Source organism: Thermobia domestica, chromosome 6, assembly GCF_964235325.1.
Source record: "Thermobia domestica chromosome 6, izTheDome1.hap1.1, whole genome shotgun sequence".
Taxonomy (NCBI): domain Eukaryota; kingdom Metazoa; phylum Arthropoda; class Insecta; order Zygentoma; family Lepismatidae; genus Thermobia; species Thermobia domestica.
Genome location: NC_137459.1, coordinates 78,192,449 through 78,218,143, shown reverse-complemented (window position 1 = coordinate 78,218,143; position 25,695 = coordinate 78,192,449). Strand labels below are relative to the sequence as shown.

Below are 25,695 nucleotides of genomic sequence, written 5' to 3'. Positions count from 1 at the left end.
GGCAACTTTGATATCGTGTATGGTGCGCAGCAAACAAAGGCCGCATAAAGGAGTTATCTGTGAATAATATTTGTATCCGCATTTGGATAAAATTCACACTCTGAAAGCACCTTTTGTTTATTTTTTCTACAACGTAAGTTCATCTTGGCAAATGACAATGGAAATGAGACTATGATCCTTTAGTGACTTCACAGAAGAACGGGTGATCCATTAATTAATTTTCTAGTTACGACTGTAACAAAAAACAATTTTTATATAATTTTCAGAGAACAATACAGGTTGGTTTATTTGAAATTTCAATCCCTTTTAAGCATCGGGGCTTTATGACACGTAGATCTAGAGCTTAATGTGGGATCCGAACCACATGAGCTCCCACCGGGAGTCAGACCTGGATCTTCCGCACCGAAGATGTGCATTTAACCATATAGTCACGGGAGAGCTCTGGAAACCGCAAGAAATTAACAAGTGTTCAATTTTTTATTTAAAAAAATATACCAGCTTAACTCTTTCATCTTGTAGGAAAGCATACTATACCTTATTATCTTCGGAACTGATGAAAAATCTTCATTTTTCACGAATACTTGCTCTAATATGTGGTATTATCACTAAATAATTGTTTCCAAGTTTCTCACGACCGTAATGTACCAAACTTCCATGGCAGAATAGAAATTCCTTTCCAGATGTGCAAGGTTTATTATTATTATTATTATTATTATTATTAAGTGTTCTGCCTTTCGTCAGGTCCTGGAACTAATGACGATTTTTTTTTTTTTTTTTTTTTTTTTTTCAATTTTAGATTTTGGCCTGGAAATGTTTCTTCCACTTTTGTCGATCTTCAGCTTCCTCTTTTAACTCCCAATATTTTCTTCTATCTTTCAAATCGTCGATCAGCTGTGTTCTTCTTCTTCCTATTCCTCGCTTCCCTTCCATCTTTCCTTCTATGACGGTGTGAAGAAGACAAGTTCTTCGCAAGATGGTCCAATCCAATTGGCCTTTCTACGAAGGATTCTGGCTAGAAGTGTCCTCTTTTATTATATCCGTTTTAAAACATCTTCGCTTGTTGCTCTCTCTGTCCATTTAATCTGCCTCCAACACCACATTTCGAAGCTCTCCAAATATTTCCTTTCTAGCTTCCGTAATGTCCAAGTCTCTGAACCATACAGTCCAATGCTCCATATATAGCACTGCCGTGTCGCGACAAAACGCTGTAACTTGAGTTACATTGTTTTGTCGCTATAAGCACTTTTGAATTTCTCCCACCGATACTTATGTTCACCAGGCCCAGGATTGAGCTGAGTCAAATACTTTTGCAAATATACCAAAGAGAATTTCGATTTAAGTACGAAATTAACCGGTCTGTTTACGGCTCTTTTTCTCAAAACTGCTCCGCCAAACTTACAGCGTTTTGTCGCGACAGGGCAGAGCACTTGACCAACTTCTTCCTAAGTCCAATATTGGGCCTGCTAGTTAAGAGTGATCGTTTCTTGTTGAATGATTCTTTAGCTATGGTAATTCTTGACCTGATCTCTTTGGTTGCAGTAAGCGTCTCTCGTCAAAATACTTCCCAGATACTTGAAATTATCGACCTCTTCAAGTTATCTTTGTTCTACTCTGATCCGTAAGGGCGTGTTTCCATGGGATATTCTCATGACTTTCGACTTTTCGATGTTAATTTCCATTCCATACAGTTTTCCAGTGTCAACTATTTTGTTAATCATCTCCTGTAGTCATCCTTCGGTTTTAGCTATTATAACCGTATCATCTGCATACCTGATCTTGTTAATGATCTGCCCTCTAATCTTGAAATCTCCAATTCCCATTAATGCTTCCTTCATTAAACATTCACTGTAAATGTTGACTAATTGGGGCAACAAACTACATCTTTGTCTGACTCCTCTTCCAATCTCCACACTATTGGTTTCTCCTTCATTCAAGCGCAGTTTCACTCGTCCTGTGTACAGGTTTTGCATGAGCCTTCGATCTCTCCAGTTGACTCCTCTTTCTTTATGTATTTTCAGAAGTTTCGTCCAATTGACTCGGTCGAAAGGTTTTCGCCAGTCGATGAAGTACAAACACAACTCTTCCTTTACATCATGAATTCTTTCTGATATAATTCTCATCAATCCAATAGCATCTCTGGTGACTTTTCCTTTCCGGAATTCAAATTGATCTGCTTCTAACCTCTCATCTATCTTGCTTTCCAGCCGCCTGTTCAGTAGGTGTGCAATCTTTCCAGTATGGGAAATCAGGCTAATGGTTCTGTGATCGCTGCACTTCTTTGCTTGTTTTTTCTTGGGCAATGCAAACATTGTAACATCAAGAAAATTCTTTGGCCATTCTCCACTCAGGTAGATCTTGTTAATAAGTGAAGTCAGTACTTTCATTGCATTGTCTCCTAATCCCTTGAGCAATACGTCGTCTTCTCCAGTGGCCCTTCTTCTTCGCATGTCTTTGATTGCTTGTACTACTTCACTTTTCAATATACTGGGTCCTTTTCCATCATCATCCACCTCTTCCTCTTCTTCCATCGCAATATCTTTGGGGTGGTTCTTCTGATCATACAGATCTTTTATGTATTCCTGCCAAATTCTAAGGATTCTTTAATGGTCAGTGGTTACATTATCTTCTTGATCTTCAATGCCGAACGTTCGTATACTTTTGTTAGATTTTCCTCCTAATTCTTGCTTTCTGGTACATCAGATCATATCTGCCGCGCCGTTCAAGTTCCAATATTTCTTCGCATATCTGTTCCATGTACTTTTCTTTGGCTGTTTCTCTTCTCAATTCATTATTCAGCCTTCTGTATTCCTTGATGTCCGTGTTTTTCGCCCTTCTGCGTTCTTCCATCTTCTTAAGCATTGCTTCAGTTATCCATGGTTTTCTAGGTGCTCTTTCCAGGTTATTGTGGAGTGTGTCAAGTAGAATCTGTTTAACTTTTCCTCAACTATTCTCTATATTGTCAACCACATCGCTCATTGCACATAATTTTTTCCAATTTCTTCTTTCACATCATCGTCGATATTTATTAGTTGCTCCAAGTTCCATTTTCGATTTTTCTTCCCATTTTTCTTGACCGACTTTAACCAGGTTTGCACTTCCGCCACCAGGAGATTGTGATCCGATTCAATGTCCACTCCTGGCAGTGTCTTCACGTCTCGTACACTATTCCTGAAACGTTGCTTCACGAGAATGTAATCGATTTGGTAGCGTTTCGTATCTCCTGGACTTTTCCACGTGTACAGCTTGGTTTTTCTTTTCTTAAACCACGTGTTCATGACCACCAGATCATGTTGCCTACAGAAATCGATAAGCATTTGACCTCGTTCGTTTCTTCTACCTAGTCCAAACGGTCCCACTACCTTATTCTCAGCTCCTTCTCCTACTACGCTGTTCAAGTCTCCCATTATTACATTGTTGACCGTACCTCTTCCTTCCTGATGCAATATGTCACTAATCTGATCATACATTACTTCTACTTCATTATCATCATTTCCGGTTGTTGGCATATACACTTGTATTATCACAATATCCACTGGTTTTGCATGTAGTTTTACGAACACCAAGCGGTCACTGCAGTATTCCACTTTGGTTACACTTCTTGCTACTTCGTTCATTGCTTTTGCGACTCATTCTCGCCCTTATCGCCACCCGAATAGTATATTCTGTAATTTCCCGATCTTTCCCTGGCCATCTCACTTCACTCAAGCCCACTTTACATTTTTGTTGCTTTACATAAAATTTATATTACGTATAAATTTACAATGTATTTAAATAATAAATCAGCACACATAATACATTAGAAACTTTATTCTTATGTATATTAACATTTACAATAACGCAAACTTGCAACAAACAGATGAACCACTACACAATCCATCAGTGACAACAATTTGTTTAAGTAGTGATTCAGCTGTTTTAAATAAACGAAAATTAAATCGAACATCTTGTGATGGTTCATTTATTTAAGCTCGCCTTCGAGCATTGTAACATTTATCTTAAAAATCTGTTTATAAAACTAAAACAAGATTTTATTATTTTTTATATATATATACTGTATATACTGATCGTTTGAAGAAATGTTTTTATCATATACACGTTTGGAATATAACTCACTACGTGTACGTCCTATATATATATATATATATATATATATTGCATGAACGGACAAAGTTATACCCCTCCGCATTCCCCCCCCCCTCACACACACAGTCTTTAGTTTCCCTTGTTTTTAGGAGGTGGTCTGTACACGCCAACTACAACGGCATGATCTCTTTCGTAAGGTTCCAATGTTATTTGCTCCTGAGGCTTAAACCTTTCTGCTTGGAGCTTCTTAACTTCGCCTGCAAATACTGCCTCAGGTTGGGCTGTCGAATCAATGCAGTTTGCCTACAGCACGAAAGAAAGAAAGGAAGAAAACGCATTAAAAAAAAAGTAAAAATATATGAGGCAGGTGAACATCGCCAATGCTTGTTTCCTGAACATGTACTCTGAATGGTCAAAATAACCGTCAATTCATTTTCAACTATATTTCCTAACGGAAAGAGGAACAACTTCTATAAACTATACACACAAACAGGGGAACTGGATACCACAGAGCAATTTGGTACTACTACTTGAACACCTCAAACGTTATTTCCAAGTGTTCTGATTGCATGCAACTTTTATTGAATTCATCCTTGATACCTATGCCTCATTATCTACACTGGCATTAACCTTTTGACTACCAATTTTATTGTTAATGTGAGTATTCTTTTATATGTACGACTCCTTTAATGTGGGAAATTACTGACATCTGTACACAGTTTTGGAAACTAAACACAGTCTCTTAGTCACATCTGACCCGACGGGAGAACAACATGTACCTTTAAAAAAAAAAAAAAAAAAATTCTAAAAAAAAAATTCCAACGATGTTCGAATTATTCCCATGGGACACATGTATCCCGTTGGTAGTCAAAGGGTTAAAAACTTATGAAACATCAATAATATTTAAAAAGATAACTACATAATTGCAGCCAGACTTGGAATATACATATTTTCTTATCTTAAAGTGAGAGACTAAAAATTAAGGACAAACATTTTAAAAAGCATTGAGTAGATTGGTATTCAACTGACAAGAAGTGTGCTCGGTAAAAGACTCTATCAGCTCGCTGAAGTGGAATGAACAACTTGTCTTAATTAAGTATTCGGAAGAACCTGTAATATGTCCGTTTAAAAGAAAATAAAAGGGAGCACGGCGGCTAAGTGGTAGATCGCAAACTCTGGCGCGTGGGGTCCCTGGTTCGATCCCCTGCCGAGCAAGTTTGTGGTGGACAATATTGTCTGTAATCCCGTTTCCTCCCACATTTCCATTCCACCAATTTTCCCATAATCATTCACTTGCCTTAATCATCCGTCTCCCTTAACCTAAAGGGCATAATTGTAGGACGTTAAACTGAAAGATTTCATTTCATTCTTAAAAAGAAAATAATAGTTAATGGCACAAAAACACACACACACACACACACACACACACAAAAAAAAAAAAAAAAAAAAAAAACGGGAAAGTTCTTGTCGAGTTAACTTGATTGACAAAGGTTAACTTAGAGAATCATGATCCAACTCTAAGAACAATTTCGATACAATTTTCAGAGAACAATATTGGTTGGTTCATTGCAAGTGTCAATCCCTTTTAAGCACCGGAGCTTTATGACACAAAGATCTACAGCTTAACGTGGGATCTGAACCACATGAGGTCCCACTGGGAGTCAAACCATGATCTTCCGCACCGAAGATGCGCATTTAACCATATAGTCACGGGAGAGCTCTAAAAAACGTAAAAAAATAACAAGTGTTCAATATTTATTTAAAAAGAAAAAAAATACCAGCTTAACTCTTTCATCTTGTAGGAAAGCGTATTATATACCTTATCACTATCTTCGACATTTCAATTTAATATTTGTGATGAAAAATCCTTATTTTCCACGAATGCTTGTACCGATATGCTTAAGTATTATTTTCGGCTTTATCACTAAACAACTGAGTTCAAGTTTTTCACGACCACAATGTATCAAACTTCCATTTAATTAGCGTAGGTGTCTTTGGCGTCGGAGACCCCGGGTTCGATTTCCGGCGGGAGCTCAAATAGTTCGGATTCCATGTTAATCCGTAGGTCCACGTCTCATATAACCTTGCTGCTGAACAGGACATTAAACTCAAAATCAACTCAATTCAACTTCCATTGCAGGACGGAAATTCTTTTTCATATATGCAAGGTTTACATTAACTATAAATTTACAATGCATTTAAATAATAAATCAGCACACATAATACATTAAAAATTTTATTTGCATGTATATTAACACTTACAATAACTCAAACTCGCAACAAACAGATGAACCACTACACAATCCATCAGTGACAACAATTTGTTTAAGTAGTGATTCATTTGAAACTATTTTTAGCGTGAACGGGCACACAGTCATAACTTTCCCCTTTGCTCCCCCTCGCCCCACAGTCTTTAGTTTCCCTTGTTTTTGGGAGGTGGTCTGTACACGCCAACTACAACGGCATGATCTCTTTCGTAAGGTTCCAATGTTATTTGCTCCTGAGGCTTAAACCTTTCTGCTTGGAGCTTCTTAACTTCGCCTGCAAATACTGCCTCAGGTTGGGCTGTCGAATCAATGCAGTTTGCCTACAGCACGAAAGAAAGAAAGGAAGGAAATGCATTACAGAAAGTGAAAATATATGAGGCAGGTGAACGTCACCAAGGTTTCTTTTCTGAACACGTACTCTGAATGGTTGAAATAATCACACCATCCATTTTCAACTGTATTTTCTACGGGAAAGAGGAACGGCTTAAATTATAATAGGCAGAAGAACTGGATGACAGAGTAATTTGGTATTACAGTAGAGTTCCAATTATCCGAGTTTCGATTAACCGAGGTATCGTGTTATCCGAACTTAATCCAAACAAACAAAAATTTAAATAACTAATCTGGTTACAATGATAAACAGTATACAGGCTATTCTTTCAGCAACAAGGCAAACATAAAGCTGTCGTAAAGATGACGACTCCACCCGCCATTCCTATAATTAAGCTAGCGAGTTTTAATTGTTGCACGCCTTGAGTTTCAGTTTAAGAAGGCACTGTTGTATGTCCAACAGCACGACGACAAGACACCAACTGACATTATGATGTTGCTACGTCTGTGCAATATAGCGGCCAGAAAGGAGACAGCTTAATGAAGCAGAATACTATGAAAGACTTGATATAAAAAAAAAGGGGGGGGGGGTATGTGTATGATAAACAGTATTTTATTTGTGTTATTTAACGTATGTACGTATCAATATCAAATTGCACTTTATTTACTATATTATGGTTAATTCCTTATGCATAAATGTATAGTTATATGTACTGTACTGTATGTCTAATAAAAATAATACAATAATAATGAATAATCTAACAAAGAGAAATAATCAATAAACAATAATAAACACTATACAAAATTTTCTACACATCCATCCGCATCAACCGAGCTTTTTTTTTTTTTAGTTAGTTAGTTAGATAGATAGATCCGGTCCACATTAGCTCGGACAATAGGACTCTACTGTACTACTCCAACACCTCAAATGTTATTTTCAAGCATACAGACTGCATGCAACTTTTGTTGAGTTCATCCTTCAACTTTTCTTCACTATCATGGCTTTTCGTATAATGCCAGTAATTATATTACCAAACAAATGAATAAAATTGCAGTAACTAAAGGGCACTTCTATCCTAAATATGAACATCTCCATTTCAATTAGTACATCAAGTTATTAAGCGTATGGAAAACATTATAACATATATCAAAAACTAATCTGAACAATTAACAAAAAATTGTTTACTTACCAATATAGCCTACCGTGGAAAAATAAATATTCTCCAAAGGTATCGGAACAACAAGCTAGTTTCTGGTAAGGTAACAAGGATAAAAACGGTATGGTATGGGAACAGAATACATACCACCAAATAAGCGTAACGTAAAATATGGTTACTAAAAAGAATGAGCAGAGCACAGTGGAAGAAAGAAAGAGTTGAATTTGAAAGAAGCGTGGTGTCTATGTTACATCACTGTTGTCAGAACCAAAATACACATTTTTTTCCTTTTTTTTTTTTTTTTATCGATGTTGCCGCAACCCAGATTTAAAGCCGTTTATATTTATGAATAAAGAATGAGTCTTTAATCTCGTTTTTTTTTTTTCTTAATTTTTATTTTTAAATTAAACCTGTTTATATTATGTGTATACTCCTTTTGGTGAAGTGATAATCCCGACATACCCTCTTCTCATGACTTTTTTGAGTGTCTAATGTGTTCCTTAATCCGGGTGTTAATTTTGTGCTTGGTTTGACCTATATATGAAGAGTCACGTTCACACTGAGCACGATCAACACCTGATCTATTTAGTTGATAATCTAAACTTTTGGGTGGAATACTGGAAGCAAATGTTATGTTTTGCAAGAATACGTTGAATTTTTTTCAAGAATTGTGGAAAGTAAGGAATTCCTATCCAAGTTTTTATCCTTTGGGAATAGCTTAAAAAAAAATAAAATAAAATAAAAAAATAAAAAGGAAATTGCACCGATCTAAGTGTTCGATGAAACCATTTTTGTATCCTACTTGATATAAAAACTGTAGTTCCTCATTGGAATCATTTAGACGATCACAAATTAGTAATGTCCTACGAAAGAAATCCTTCCAAATATTAGCCTTCTACAGTGGTGGATGGGCTGATTGTTGGTGTATGTAAGTAGTGCCTGCAGTAGGTTTTTCGATATACTTTTGTTATAAATTTATTGTGCGATCGGGTAATCAGTAAATCTAAAAAAGGAAGACAGTTATATTCACGCTTGAGAGTGAACTTCAGCCTAGGATGCTGACTACTAAACTATTTAAATTTTTGTAAAAAAGTATTTTCAGTACGTACAAGTCGTCATCGTAAACGTCACCCGCATGACTGAAGACGGAATTAGCTTGTTGTTCCGATACGTCTGGAGAAATATTCAGTTTTCCTATGGTAGGCTATATTACTAAGTAACCATTTTTTTGTTAATTTGAATCATCCTCTCATGCGCTTACGTAAGTTTAACCAGAATAATGTTCGTTTTTAATGAATTTTTAGCTGATATTCTCAGTATGTCTCACGGGTATTCTTCAGGGCTAAGGCTTAAGAATATCCTCTACGCTGTTATTTACTTGTTTATGTTATAACAAACAGTAGTGTTCAGAAATATACAAACTCTTAATATTATAATAGTTAATGTACTAACCCTAAATGTTACCTATTCGATAATTTTATTAATAAATAGTCCTGTGATCTGTGTTGCATTTTTCTTCTAACACTCCGTAAGTTTAAATCCTCTTTGATTTTTTTTTTTTTTTTTTTAAATCAGTTAAATTTTTGCAGTCTGAATTTTGTTTTTATTGATGTAATTTGTAATAATGGAAAAGGAGATCTTGAGAAGGACTATGATGCAAGTATTCTTAAATCTTCGCCCCAAAGAAATGTACCCGTGAGACGTACCGGAAATATCGGCTAAAAATTCACTAAAAAGGAACATTATTCAGGTTCGTTTTTGATATACAATATCAAGTTAGTTCAGGTAATTATCTAGTTATAAGTAATATACTACCTCGCGGAGATATCTACAATCGTTATTTTCTTTTTATTACAAAAATCAAACTTCAACAACATTAACAGAATTAATGAAACCAAACAATACTGGTTTTCGTGAAACTACACACTTACCTTGATAGATATCACGAAGTGACCCCCATTCTTCAGGTAGTACTGTGCGTTTAAGGCCACAATTCTAGCCTGATCTGGCTGTGCAACATCAGCAAAAATAGTATCTACCATGCCAACCAGCATACGGTACTTGTGTGGATGTCTTGCGTCCTCGACTATTGGAATTATGTTGGTTCTCTTTTTGGCAACGTTTAGAAGATCCCTCCCAGATCGATGGGAGAATTCTACTGCATAGACTAAACCTGACTGTAAAACAAGAAAGCACAACTTAAAATACCTGCGAAATACTGTTGTGCTGACGCATAATAGAAATTTTCTCTTGAAATGTATTTCCTAATTACTCCCTAATTATTTTGGTTAAAAATACTCAAAATTTCCGAAAGATAAACTTGATAGATTCCCAATATAATGCATAATTTCATGTTAACTAAAACGCAATTGAACATAGAGGATCATTTGAAAAGTCCTCGGAATGATGCATTCATTTCTATCTTTAAAATTGTGTAATTTTTCTAGTTTCACAAGAATGTTGTAAAACCTTTATGTCATCGTGAAAACTAGATTTTCTTTCTAGTCAAGCAAAACACTACTTCAGTGATGTTTTAAGTGGAGAATATCGACGTCCGTCAAGGTGCCTGTGAGCTTCGGGAAGTATGATGGAACAAAGTTTGGTGAATAAGGCGCTCGTGGCAGCAAATAATATCCAATTCTTTGATTTTGGCTATTGCTAAGATATCATATGGAGGAGGCGCAACGCTGTGAGGCAGAATGAATTTCCCTTCGATAAACACAGCCTTTTCCCATTATTCTTTCCCTTATTTGGTCCAAAAGCATACCATAATGTCCAGCGGTGATGGTTTTAAAAGGTAGGAAATAGTCCATGTGAAGGATCTTTTTATACCCCAAAAAATAAAGCGGGATATAATTTTTTCAGTAGACTTTACAAACATGACCTCCCATGGAGATGATCAATCAGAGTGTTCCCTAGTGTCTTGACTGCTGTTTTCTGGAGTTTAGTATTACATGGTACCTACCTAACTCACGTAATTAAATTCCTTGATATTTTTTCCTGATCAAATGATGATTTTCGTACACTGCAAACGTACAAACTATCCAATTCATTTATCTGTAATTTATGACTAATTGAGTGGCCTCCCATTACCCCTCACAGCCACTCTTTCCACTCCCAATTATTATTACATATTTTAAAAAGAGTCACAACAATATAGCACAATTCAACAACAAACTTTGACAAAGTACGAGAACGAAATCGACACACATGTTCACAATGTTTTTACACAAGTGTTTGAAAATAGCATTTCCTATACAATAACTTTTGGTTACACGAATGATCAGCTGGGACCATCATCAGAGACATTATACAATTCACCACATAGGCACATGACTTTCACCGAGTAATATTACACATTTACGAACAAGCTCCACACGTGTTTTGAACGTCATTCCAATAAGCGCGGAGGAAACTTACAGATTAAATAACTATCATTTTTATCTGATGCCGGTATATATAGTAGACTTTAACTTGGGCTTCCACTATCTCAACTTGGGAGCAGGAAAATTCCTCCAACCACTCACAACCGACTACAAAAATAAAAGAAACAAATTTAAAACTATGATTTTGAGGAACTTGCTCTCTGTGGCCTAATCAATATACATTTCCAGAATATTAACGGCATTGGATGACAGGATCTACCAGAAAATCATTAAGAATATTACCAATGTAAGTCCTGCGTAAAGATTTTTCCCTGACCATAATGAAATTCCCTGGCTTTCCCTTACCAATAGACACTCTATTACATTCATGTTTCATCAGTCGTTATGACTCGGCGTGTAAAATGGGCTGGATTTTTGTTTATATGAGTGAAGTTCGCTTACAGATCTGCATTTTGATTCGTTTTCTGGTCAAGTGTCAACAGTTACAGCACCCACCTCGCAGACGCATTTTGCACAAATTTTCGGCCAAAATGAGAAACATTTGTTCAAGTGAAATGCCTAAAGTTTCTGGAATGTCACTCACCTTACCGACAATCGCGGAGTATTGCATCGCGCACTTTTCAAAAATATCTGTTAGTGTGACAAATTTTGGTCGTCCACTCCGTGGAGATTATTTTCCAAGCTTTCATCATAGTATTTAGACTCAGGTATCCATTTGACAATTGGAAATGACGAAATGCATCTCCCAGAGTACTTTTCGTATGATCGTGTATTTCTGTTGTTTTCATGGTTAAACAATCATTAAGTATTTAATAATCCTTCGATATACAAAATTTATCACTTTTTTAAAAAATAAACACACGCGCAGTGTACTTCCAGGGCATTTACCTCAAACTTCAGCGGTTGTTTACTGACCATAGCAAATTTATCATCGCCGAAGATGGACAATCATAATAATTACATTCTAAATTTAGAACTGGTGCTGAAGAATTTTTTTCAAAATCAAATGACACACCAAACTTGTAAAATTGATTTCGTAATCATGTTAAATCATTTAGATTTTAGAGCCTACGAACAATCTTAAAAGCAAGAATAATGATTTGTACCACTCCGTAATCAAGCAAAAGGTGAGAAATTAGTGAGTTAATAACTGAAATTAAACTAAGTTAAACAAAATGTAGGCAAGTCAACCTAATTTACTTTGGTAGAAAACAACGCAAACAAGTTAACTTTAGAGCATTTATAAATCATTCAATGACTTAATTACTACAAACTAGCCTCAGTTTTATAAAAGATGGATTAACAATGAGAGCACGAAGATTTTCTAGGTTTGTGTGTACACTTTCTTTAACCCTTTCACAGAGGAAGTCGACTTTTGTCGACAGAACCAAATTTCCTTAACATGCGAATGTCGACTATAGTCGACGTGTTAAAATTTGTTTGTCCGTATCTTGGCTTTGTCGAGAGTAGTCGCCAAAGTTGTACCGTTCATTTTTGTTTGTGTTCTATTGTTTTCGATAAACAATAGAAATCACACAGAAAACCTTTGGCGACTACAATCGACAAACCCAAGATACAGACAAATTTTAACACGTCGACTATAATCGACATTCGCAGGTTAGGGAATTTTTTTCCGTCGCCTTCCACAGTGAAAGGGTTAAAGAAACCACTTCAATTAAATTCATTAATATCCAGTCAATTAAACCATTATTAAAAATGAAATGAAACACTTACGGGTCCAACAATGTCAGAAACATGGGAGACTGTAGTTCCCGAAGCGGCTCCAAGATAGAGAACCTTTGCACCAGGAGGCATATGAATCTGATCAACGCCACCTAAAATGGCTGCAGCAAGCTTGGAACGAAATGGGTTCCACACACGATATTCCTTCTTCTCGCTATTGTCATTCTAGAATAACAGAAGGAGGAGTTAATTACATTAACATTCTTTAGAAACAATTTTAATTGCTATTATACCAACCTAATCTTGAATTTCAATTATGTAAGCATTGTAACCAAAGAGGAAAACAAGAATAAGACGTGATGATTAGTATCATTTCTAAGTATGCCCAAATGCAGACTGTAAAAATCATATATATATATATATATATATATATATATATATATATATATATATATATATATATATATAATCGCTATATTTTCATCAGTAGATCGAACTGTGTGAAATAAGTCGTAATTCGTATATTTGAAGGATTTGTATTGTCTGCGAATTACAGTCTACCAAGGGCTGTGGGCACAAAACTCCTGCAACAAGAATGGGTGATACTTTGCAGTTTATAAAACGGTTCTTGATAAATATGTTATCATCAGAAGATTTGTCCATAAGCTAAAATCTTCAACAAAATTACCAGTTTGGTTTCTCAATGAACATCACGATTAGTAAATATTATTATACAAATTATTTAACAGTGCCACACAAACATAAGGATAAAATCACTAACCCGGGCACACAAGAAGTCATCCAAGTACAACGTTGACAGTAGTCTATTCAATCTCAACATAATTTACATTGGCCAATCGAATAATTTCTTAACATCGCTCATGGTGTTAAGTTGAACTGAATCAAAGGCATTATTCAATTCTATTGTATAGTAAAATATAATCATAGTAGTACAAACACATTCACAACACTGAAAAGAAATGAACTTAAGTTATGTCACTAAAAGGATTCATTAGATGGGGGAGAGGAAGAAGCAGAGACAAGAAAAGGACCTGAGAAAAAGCCAGGTCCTGCTTCTTCCCTTTATTAGATGAAACGCTTTAACGAAAGAGCTCTAGTGTACCGCTTAGTTCATACACAACAGTAGATACAGCTTAATGGGACCAGATGCTACTGTAAATTTTAAGACAACTGCTATTTATACATAAAATTATGAAAATAAGAGCAATACATTTGGTCTAATAAAGCGAAATGTGTTGAGAACAACGGAATCTCGAAGCAGGAATGGAAGTTAGTTTATTTATTTTCCGCCAGAAAACAGTACACATACACTAAAACAGGATATGCGCAATAACTTCTTCATAAATGTTTTATCATACAGGGAAGCAAAGAAAACTTAAAGAAAAAAATGAAGCTGCAAGTGCTATTTGAATGCAATCACGTAGTAGTTTTGCCAGGTTGAAAGTAGTGAGAGTTTCGTGAAAACGTCCACATGATGTTACTATTTTCTCTTTAAGTAATTTGTCTTCCATACCCACTTCAAGAAATAAGGAAGTTTCATACATATATATATATATATATATATATATATATATATATATATATATATATATATAAAGTACTCACTTCAACTGTTATCCTCTTCTCTCCGTAAACTGATTCTCCAGGTGTGAAATTTAATGTAACAAGTGAATCTTCTTTTCCTCGCGCAATGAATACACCAGGATGTCTATGAGGTTCAATGAACACTTTCTTTCCACCTTTGAAGCCACCTAAAACAGAAATAATTGATACAATACAAAGATTTTTTTTTTTTTTTCTTAAAAGCCTTTTCTCTACTAATTTGTTTCATTTTCAGTTTAACGTATATTTTCAGCACAAAACCTATATATAAGACGCATACTTACAGCTTTGCTGTCGGATCCGAACCACATGGGACACCACCGGGAATTTTACCCAGGCTTCCAGATCACAGGAAGAACTGCTTTTTTTATATATTTATCTTTGAAACAATTTTACAATATTCAAATTGTATGTATCTGTAACTGAAAACTGTTAAATTCTTGCATTCTGTCAATTTAGCATATTTATTTATGGGAAAACACTCTATTTTTATCTTTGAAACGAATGGGAATATTAACAGTTTGACTTAAGTGTTATTAAAGTTATATACAAAACAAATTCATTTTTACAAAGTTGGACACATTTAACTAAGCGTGAAATCTGCAAAATAATAGAAGTAAAATTACAGGTCATTTCAAAAGAAATACTTCCCCAGATAAATATGCATATAAACAAAACGACGACGACGGCGAGACAGATACTTAGGAACTACTTCTGCAACTCAATAACATAAGGCAACTGTCAGAATGTTTTATCACATTCTCCTTCACAAAGGCATAATGAGAACTTTAATCATACTGTAAAAAGAAACTCTTTGGTATCAACAGCTCACATTTCGTAACATAAAACAGGGAGGTGTTAAACTTCACTTTTGTCCACGCAAACTTTCTTTTGGGTAGAGCAACAATTATAGTTTGCTTCCGTCATTATATGAATTCTTAAATAACAGGCACATTTCCAATGTTACGGTTATTACAGAATATTTAATACCGAAGAAATCTGTCCCGTAGCATGATCATACGTCTGAAAATATACTTATTTTATAAGCAATAACTCATACACCAAGTATTATTTTAATGTATAGTCACATTCTTACACTAAAGACATTTGAGGTATGGATTATTTTACTTATAGCGAAAACCTACTCAAAATTAGAGAAAAATAAGGTTCACACCTTTTTTTTTCTTTTTTTAAATTGTTAAAAATGTTTATTAAAATAATTGAAGTTCTTCACGTATAAACTTGCCGTTCTTCTCTGCTTGCTGGCTAGTACATTCAATATTCATGAAACTGTTTTATATTTCGAAGTCACTGATAAAATCAATTCACATTTGCAGTTCTTTTCTTCAGACCAAGGGAGCAATACTACTCCTAAAAGATCAAACCACAGGCATTTTGGTGTACAAGAGGAAAAGAACGGCAGCAAATGGAAGTCTCACAGGATTTCACATTCTCCAGATTCTTGACATTTTGGTTGTCAGAGATGGAATCTCTCCTCTCATTTATGTTAACTTCCTATGTCACACCTACATATTAAACAAGAACTTTCAATACAATATTTATTATTTAGTGTCACAAACTAAGGAGGCAAATGTGTCACAAACATCCGTAAACATCCAAATTTTTGAAGACGGAAGTGTCAATATACATCGGAAGTACCTTAGTGTTGAATATTACACAGTAGGACCGTAATATGACGTATTCTAGCAAGTAGGATCAAAAGGTACAAGAGATTGAAAATTTTACTTTCTTCAAAAGGTTTTATTTCGAAAAAATAAATAAGTTATAACATCCAAGCACACAGAGGTGGTTTTAATAAATATAAATGTCGTTTACAGCGATTTGATATCTAAAAACCGTTCCGGAGGTATACAAAACAAACCTACTTATACAAAATTATTTTAAAATCTTCTGTTTTCGTCTGCTTCTTTATCATCACACCTATACTTTTGGTAGTTCTAATTACAAGTTCTTGCACTTACATAATTTTAAGCAGTGTTGCAAACTTTACCGATATTCGTCATATTTGAGGAACGAGTTGAGGTACCGAATTTCTGTAAACGGCATTATGAACTTTACAATTAATGAAAAACCATCTACGTGATTGGATGTGGTACTTGTCCAATCACTTTTCCCGAAATAAGACATTATGAATAAAGTAAAATATTTAGTCCCTTGAACTTCGTTCCTACTTGTCAGAAGTATGTGTGGTCATATCGTTATCACAGTATTCGACACTAAAGTACTTCCAATGTGACTGACTGACACATCCGTCTAACTTGCGTTATTACTGTTGAAAGAGGGCTTCTAAAATTTGCATGTTTACGGATGTTTGTGATAAGGGTTGCCTGGTTTAAAACCCTGATTTAAAAAAAAAAAAAGGTTTAAACTAAAAAACGAAAAATGTTCGTAAAAGTGTAAGTGTTCGTAAAATCTTGATGAACACACATTTGTAGGTTATCACGTTACACTTCCCGTATATTATTCGTATTATATTCAGACCTAAATTCCCCATTCATTACTCAAAGAGATTAAACTAGAAAAGCAACTTTTTTATGTAAGTTTATGAATGTTTCTTTTGTGATTTTTTTGTAGTTTATTATTATTGCTATGCAATTCCAATCAAAAGAAAAAAAAATATTGTTTCGTTTTAATAATGTTTACTATTGATAAAACACATCAAAATGCCGTACTTTTCTTTTTTTTTTTGGGGGGGGGGGCGGATCATACAAATCCCACGAGAAGCATTTATTGAAATCAGAAGTATCTTTGGTATGTATTTATGTATAAATGGTCAGAGCCAAAGTGGACTCAAATAATTCGTATCTTTATTCACTTTGCTTACTGACATGCAGATTAAGTCCTTGTATTTCTTTAACTTGGACTAATAAAAGTCGTAGTGAACTATTTTGAAATTGGCCATATTAATTCTATACAATGGTTTCACTTGTGCAACTGTTTATGTTTTTGTCCTTCTGAAATGACACTTAACAATTATATTAACAAATATGTAAAGATCAGTACAATGTATTTTTTTATCAGGACTCCGTGAGTTGGCAGACATATCGCATTTGTGGCGAATTAGTCCCGGTTTCGAGTTCAAATGCACGACAATTTCTCTTGGATGTAAGCTGATAAGCGGTTTAAATTTCGCTTTAAGCTTATGTGACCCCTACCAGCATAACCCGACTGTTGCATAATAACACCAAGGCGAAACAAACTTATTTCTGTTCATATGTGATATAGATACACAGAGCAAATTATATATATATATATATATATATATATATATATATATATATATATATATATATATATATATATATATATATATATATATATATATATATATATATATAAAGTTTAAACCAAAAAAACGGGCTTTTTTTTCAATAAAAGCCATGGTTTTTCCAACCCTGTTTGTGATACTGTGGCGTCCGTAGTTTGTTACACTGAAATATAAATATGCTATCGTAAATTTTGCATTCACATTTTGATTTGAACTATGTAATAATCTGATCTAGTACATTTAAAAGAAATATAATTTCATGCTTGGTTGGCAACATTGTAAATTAGATGGTATTACCAGGCATCTCAATGTCCCCCTATCTATATTGCATGCTACAAAATTTCATTGATTTTAGCAATTAATTTAAAAGTTGCAACGTCGTTTCAAGACAAATGGTCCACCCTACATATATGCACCCTATATTCGTAAATTAACATACAAACATTAGAGAAGAATATATGTAAAATTATCTGTTATCATTGGATAGCAAAGAATTTCAGAGCAAAACATGCAAAAATGAAATCTTACCTCTGCCTCCTCCTCCTCGTCCTCGAAATCCACCTCCACCTCGTCCTCCGCCACCTCCACGGCCTCCACCTCGACCTCCACGGAAGCCTCCATCACGGCCTCCTCCTCCGCCACGTCCGCCGCGGAAACCACCACCACCGCCGCCGCGGCCCCCGCGAAATCCACCGCTGCCACCACCGTGAGGAGAAAATCCTATCGAAAACAAAATAAAATGAAGTCACAAAAGATTCACACCACTTCATATATTCCAGTTCCGATATTGAACATTCTCGTCCTGGAAATTTACCTTCCTTCAAAGAGCAAGATTGCTACAACGTGCAACTCATTTGTATGTTGTTATACTGTACGATATATTTCATATTCAATGATGTCAATACATGGTAAAATGTGCTCATGAGAGATGCTCCCTGTGAGAAGACATAAGGACATTACTTTGCTTATACTCCTCATAACATTGTCAAACAATTTCAAACAAGTACCACTAACGTGAACAAACTTATGTATGAACTTATCAGAACTATGCAAAGTCAACGTGTAGTTAACTCGCTAGCATTCACGCTTCTCAACAGGAAGGTCCGGATTCAAACTCCAAAGCTGGCCATCCTAAGAGGTCCCACATAGTCCGGTTGCTGAAAGTACGCTAAACTATAATCCATCCACTGTTCATATTTACCGATTCAAAATTTCCTTTCCCTTGTTATTAATATTTGTGTAAAATGACATCTCTGCTGTACCCAAAACTCTCAACAAATAAATAAAATAAAACTAAACTTACCAACTTCGATATTTGACAAAATAATACGAAGCAAGTTTCGAAGTTGGTCACCTTCACCGCGGCAAGTTACATTTCGTTTTATTACATGTTCACGTAGAATATCTAGTTGTCTTTACGTGTCAATAGAGCACGTTCTAATGACAGACAGCGCTGTGTTAACTGTCAACTACTGGTGGGCTTCTTTGTTTCCTTATCAAGATATTTACGAAAGACAAGAAATCCTACTATTCTGTAGTTGTATAAACATTTTAAGGAAATTTTCCATCAAAAAGCTTCAAGTCAAGTTAAAGTTTGAATTAGCACCATGTCTTTGGCGTGTGGCATTAATCACTTTGAATATTTGAGCAAAGCCAAATAAACACATAAGTACTATTTATACTGCAATTAAGACTGTGGGAGATTATGGCAGACTTTCTTTCTCCTTAATCATGTAAATCAATAAGTTCAAACTAAATACAATCTTACTTTTACATAAAGTTACGTACATTTTCACCTTGTAATTTGGTAGTCTGGCTAGTGTAAGTCGGTTGTGGCGATTAGAGAAACATGCACAACTGCTTCTGTGGATGATTAACGTATGTATAAAACACCTTTATCTAACTGTTTAAGCAACCCACTAAATAAAACACACATAAAAGCTTAAAAAAATGTATTATGAGTAGTCACATAGCCACATCAAGAAAAATAGCGCGCGTAATCTTAATACATTTCGGCGTGTTCTGTTGTTTGGTTTAAGCACACTCATATGATTATTTGTGTTTTATCTTGGAAGTGGTAACGCTGGATCTCGTAGACTTGATTGTGCACTGCTTCGTTTTTTATATTCTAGAACAAGAAATCCTGAATTCCAGGAAATGCTCGGAACATACACATATTTCAAACACTTCATAAATATCAGAAAACAAGAGGCATCTATCAGTTGACAGGAAAAGATTGCGAGATTCACTCTTGTCTGCAGACGTTTCCTATTTGTTTTCTCTACTTCTACCTAGTGTGTTGAGAAGATGTGGCAACATCTAGCAACCACAGTCCTAACAAGGATTGGGATGTGCTGTTGGCGGTGGCATAAGACAAGGATTTTATACTTTGAAAAGGCCTATAATCATGCACATGCAGAAATAGGTTATTTGAATAGTGAGATAGTGGCGTTTCAGTTATACTCCTCGAATGATGTAACTGAAAGTAGGAAGAATTATGTCATCAAGTCTTCTGTATTGATTGCTTATTCCACAAACTGAAATTATCCGTATTTTTGTCTCTTTTTATTTTATTATTGATAGCCTATTTCAGGTTTTCATACATTTAAAGACCCATACCACCTAACCAAGTTATCACACGTAGAAATACAATGTTTCCGGCGAGGATTGTTACTTCCTTTCTTTTTTCTCTCTGTTTTTTTTAACGTACTCAATTGTGGAGGAGGAGCTAAACGTTGTTGATTTACAGTCTTTGTTCAAAGGCTCTAAATACGATTATAATAGAGAATGAAATTACTCGCACGTTCTTCTCATTGCTATTATTATTAGTTTTGCTAACACACTGACAGGTTTTAAATCATGGAATTCGGCTAGGGTATATCGTTACACTTTTCTATTATCTATCAGCGAATAAACCATTGATCGTTTCTGCTGACCCGTTACCATTTAGTTTGTGATAAGCACAAATCATTTCTTGGGAACACTGTTACACGTGACGAGAAAGGGTGTTTGTATGTGACCTTAAAGAAGGGGAAGGAATGGCTCAGCCCATCGAAAAAAAAGCAATACCACGTGCGAAGTATGGTGTACACCCTCAAAAAAATTATGTCTTTGGTGGAACCAAACTGGCAATCTTCACCATAAATTGCTACCAAAAATATGAAATGACCAATACTGTTATGTATACTGAACAGTTAAGCGCCTCGCTGTTACTATTGAAAATAAAACACTTGGTAATCCTGTGTCGTCACTCCATGATAATGCATGCTCGCATGCGGCCAGAATACCACAGATGTGATTGCTGATCTTGGTTGGGAATCACTTCCTCAACAAACCTCGCCTCTTCTGATTTTCATCTTATCAAGCCTCTCTAACAACCTTCAGAAACAAGAGTTTCATGAAGCTTCTCTTAGCAACTGGCTAATAGATTTCAACTTGAAACAACAACAATTCTACACGAGAGGCCTACCTAAAGTCGGCCATTGACAAAGATGGTGACTACATCACTGAATGACCGAATAAGTGATTACTGATTTACGACGTAGTTGTATCAATGTCTTGTTATTGTGAATTGTATTTAATTGTTCTGTACCTACCCAATACTTAATTGGTTAATGAGTGCAGTAATTATTCACGAAAGAAAACGTACCAGGGTGGAAAAAATTCGATTTTAAAAAAATCATTTTTGTTGATTTATTTATTTAAATCGATTTTTTTTATTTTAATCAAATCTTTCTTCTCGTATAATACAAGTCGCGAACTGAAAGAAAACATTAGAAATTAGTATCAAATGACAATTATGTCATTTAAGTGAAAGAAATGAAATGAAATCTTTAAGTTTAACGTCCCAGGGTTATGCCGGCTAGGCTAAAGGAGACAGTGATAATGAGAAATGAGTGAAATGGTGGAATGAAGAAAGTGGAAGGAAACGGGAGAACCCTGAGAAAACCCACGAGCACGGTGTTTGTCCACCAAAAAGTCCACACGGCGCGAGCTGGGATCGAACCAGGGACCCCAAGCACCGGAGGTGAACGCTCTACCACTGAGCCACCGCGCCCCCGTCATTTAAGTGAAAGTATTGGGGTTTAATTTTGAATTACTCGCCAATCATTAACCTATTTCAATCCTAAACAATGTCTCTGAAGCATTAAGGAAAAAAACGTACAACCTTTATCAGCATCACACTTTTCTTTCCACAAAAGTTACTGATTTGTGGCAGAGGCATATTTTTAAAAAATCGAAACTAGCTAGCGGCTCCAAATACATATAAAGTATATAAAGGACCCTGTGTAGCTATCGTCAAAAATAAGTTCTATTTGCCTCGTTTTTTGCTGTATTCCTATAGGTATAAAGGCAACTCCTCAGGAAAAAAAATATTTCGACGACACTGATAACGATTTCAAGAAAGTACGCCAAAATACCGCAAATGTTTCTAATGGAGTATATGGGAAACTACATGTTATATTTGGAGTTTTGTAGGTACCGTCCACAACTCTGAGATAAATGATTTGCGCATATGATGTGCATCAGAGTACGGGACAAGTAATAGGTAGAAACGAAAGCGGTGTTATGTTTCCTTTGGCTGATACAGAGTGTTGAAATTGGGCACCATCTGGTAGTTTAATAGACTGTATGGGAGAGTATTTGGTGGCTGGGAATTGTATTACGTACCATCAGCACCTCCGAAATGCAGATCAAGATGATGTGATGTTCCTCCCGAAGGCAGGGCTGTGACCCGAAGGTCCCTGGGCAAGGTGAACCCACGATGGTTTGCCATTGCCTGCCATGAGATGATGACGTCCGAAGGATGGAACCTATAGTTGAACAAGGGATCCGGACTTCCTCTGTCCCCACCGGGAATCGAACCTGGGATCCCTTGATTACAAGGCGAAGAGCTTATTCATTCATCCACCGGGGACATTCTGACAAATAAGACCACTGTCATATTATGATGTACAGCAGGGTAAGGGGCAAATAATGGTTGAAAACGTCAGTGGCATTATGTTGTTTGACCGATCCGAACGTTTGAGGTTGTGTACATGCAAACATTCGCTTCATATTCGCTATCTGTCTGTTGCGAGGCTGCCTCTATCGAGGGAAGTACAGTAGAAGCGTCATTGTGGAGGTGTTGATGTCTATAGTAGCTTACTCGTCTTTAGTGACTGCAAGTAGGTGGTGATCGATTCGTCTGTTGTGCCTACTTATTGTGCCTGCAAGAAGTTGCAATTCCTGCATGCTTTTGTCCAGTGACTTTTGTTGTTCGTTTTCTCGCGACATTTATGCGAACTTTGTTGTTGTGTACTATTTGGTGTTATTTTCTGGCAGGTTTCGCCAGTGTGGAAACGTGTGTAACAAATGGCTTCCGGTGGAAGCACGGATAAACATCGGCAATGTTCCGTGTGCGAACTATGGTCTAGAGGGCAAAGAAAGCGTCCGGTGTGTGGAAGTGAGTTCTTACACGCGGTTAGTTACATGCGTGGGAGCAAAGGTAAGTCATTCCAATGCTTCGGTCCGTCAACAGTACTATGTACAACATGCTACATAAAGGCAAGTTCTTATGTGAGAAGTGTGCAGAAACAACCAGAAATGAGTAGTCAGGGATCGGATCTCAACGTTGAAGATACGTCAACTGTGCCTGTGCACATGAAGGTAAACCTAGTAGAAATTCCTGAAGAACAGTTAGTAGTGTTCACGGGATTGAACAATGAACAGTTGACTGTGCTGTGCAGCTTCTGTGATATCTTACATAACAGCAGTGTTACAAGCGTTGAAACCAGACTGGGCATGTTGTTAATGAAACTCAGGCATGATCTTTATAATGACTTTCTGGGAGCAATATTTGGATATCCATGCCACAGAAGTGTGTCAAATGCATGGAAAACAGTCAGACAGGCTTCGAAGAGGTAGTTTGCACCGTCCGTATTGGGTTCAAAGCATTTATCTCGTTCGTTACTTCTGAGCAAGGTTCTAGCTTGAGCCCGCAAACTTTATGGGGGTAGGGGATGACAAGCTGATTTCAGTCTTTGACAGAACATACATTTACACCGAAAAATTGACGAACTACACTCTGCAAAGGCGTCTGTATAGTGGGCAAAAAGACGTCCGTTAGTGAAGCCCATGGTGATCGTTACACCCAGCAGGTACATTGTCGACTTATATTTTTGTGAGAAGACAGCTTTAGAAGTAAAATTACAGAACTTGTAATAACAAGAGCTAAATGTTTCTCGAAAGTCTGCTAAACGTTTGGTAAAGGAAGTAACAGGATCTGATATCAGTGACTATAAGTGTTGGTTAAAACTATTTTATAATAAAACAGCTACCTCTGTGGAAGCTAAAAGCAAACCAAAAGGACAAAGGAACTTTCTCTGACCCCTTTATATCGGTTTGAATATAACACAACGAAATAATAGTACCTTAGAGGGTATTGCAATATCAATGGTCTCATAGGCTCCAGTAATATTTCCAGGAGTTCCGGCCTATCCTACAGGGACGTGCTAATCAAAGCATTAAAAATTAGCGATTTTTGAGAAATTTTGGTAGTGTATATCTCCAGAGCAATGACTTTTATATACAGAGAAAAGGAAATGTAGAAAAATATTTTCTATTTTTTTTTCTAAATGTACTTTTAATCGGAGGGGGCTTGCAATGGAGTAAGAGAAGTAAGACGGATAAAAAATTAAAAGACTTTTTGTTGCTTCAAACTAAAAGAAGAAAACTTTCCTACTATATCAGTTGTATACAACAATCAGGGCCGGACTTCAGCGGATTGGACCGATTGCTCCCAGTCGGGTCCCGCGCTAGAGTGTAATCTACTATCCAGTGCCGTGTTAGCAGCATAATGCTCCCCTGTGGAAACCAGTGTGGCTCCTATGACTAAATTCTGCAAGTAATACATGTAATAATACATTGTCCTCGCGGGACACTCGGAAAAGTGATCATCAGACTGTTAGATAGCTCTTGTTATTCTTGGCTTGTCAAGTGCTCACAATAACATATTGTAATAGCCCTACATGTACATCCATGAGCATAAACAAGGGATCGTACAGCCTGTTGGCCTCTATCTAGAATTTGAGAGAGTGAATAGTTTGTATTAACAAACAAGCAATATTTTCTAAAGTTAATTCTGCAGTAGTTTCTTTATTTTTTTACGTTTCCAACTTCTGATGAAAAAATAGGCCTATTAAGTAATATGACACCTCCATGAATACCGGGATGATATCGTCTTAATGCGATTTCTTTACATATTTTTCTGGAACGTGAAGCCCCACAATAGTGATTCCATTCGGGCCTGCATCTTCTAAGTCCATTAGACTACTTTTTCCCCTTACTTTGAAGCAAGAAAACTTTATTTTTTTAACTTTGTGACTCCCCTCAGGAGCAACATCTACTTTTAATTATGTATTTAAAAGCATATTGTCCTGCTAAAACACATTAAATATGAATATTTCTTAATTTAGGCCAAGTTTAAGAGTATTAAAACTGAAAATTTGAAAGTATGCGTTGATTATAACCTGTAATTTGTTAAAACAACACCAAAGAAAATTAGAAGTTAATGAAAGCTCAATAAAGATGTTTATGAATGAAATTTATGTCATAACATCAGTTTGGGTCGAGAAGTTATGTGTAATACTTTCGAAAATGGTAAGCATATTGTGGTTCTAGTTTTCAATTCATCTTTACATTTCCTTATGTATATTAAAAGCCGGTTCTTTAATGGTGTAACATAACGGAAAAATAGTACTTGTATAAAATGAGGTAATATTAAGGACTACGTTAAAAGAGGAAATGTAATTATGTCAATTTACGAAGCTTTCGTGAAATTTAGAATGTTTTGTGTTTGTTTGTTTGGAGCTTAATATTCTTTTTCATCAGTGAGG

At 35.8% G+C, this 25,695-nt stretch overlaps 1 protein-coding gene across 1 annotated transcript in view; it reads right to left on the bottom strand.

The window, feature by feature from the left end:
• Window positions 1-6,303: 6,303 nt before the first annotated feature.
• The window catches only part of Fib (rRNA 2'-O-methyltransferase fibrillarin), a 28,429-nt gene continuing 9,037 nt past the window's right edge, over window positions 6,304-25,695 (bottom strand). The window contains exons 2-6 of the mRNA XM_081761781.1: window positions 18,347-18,538; window positions 14,533-14,678; window positions 12,958-13,131; window positions 9,769-10,014; window positions 6,304-6,670 (exon numbers count right to left, since the gene is read on the bottom strand). Coding sequence (XP_081617907.1) covers window positions 6,497-6,670; window positions 9,769-10,014; window positions 12,958-13,131; window positions 14,533-14,678; window positions 18,347-18,538 — 932 coding nt within the window. The 3' untranslated portion in view covers window positions 6,304-6,496. The remainder of the gene's footprint in view (window positions 6,671-9,768; window positions 10,015-12,957; window positions 13,132-14,532; window positions 14,679-18,346; window positions 18,539-25,695) is intronic.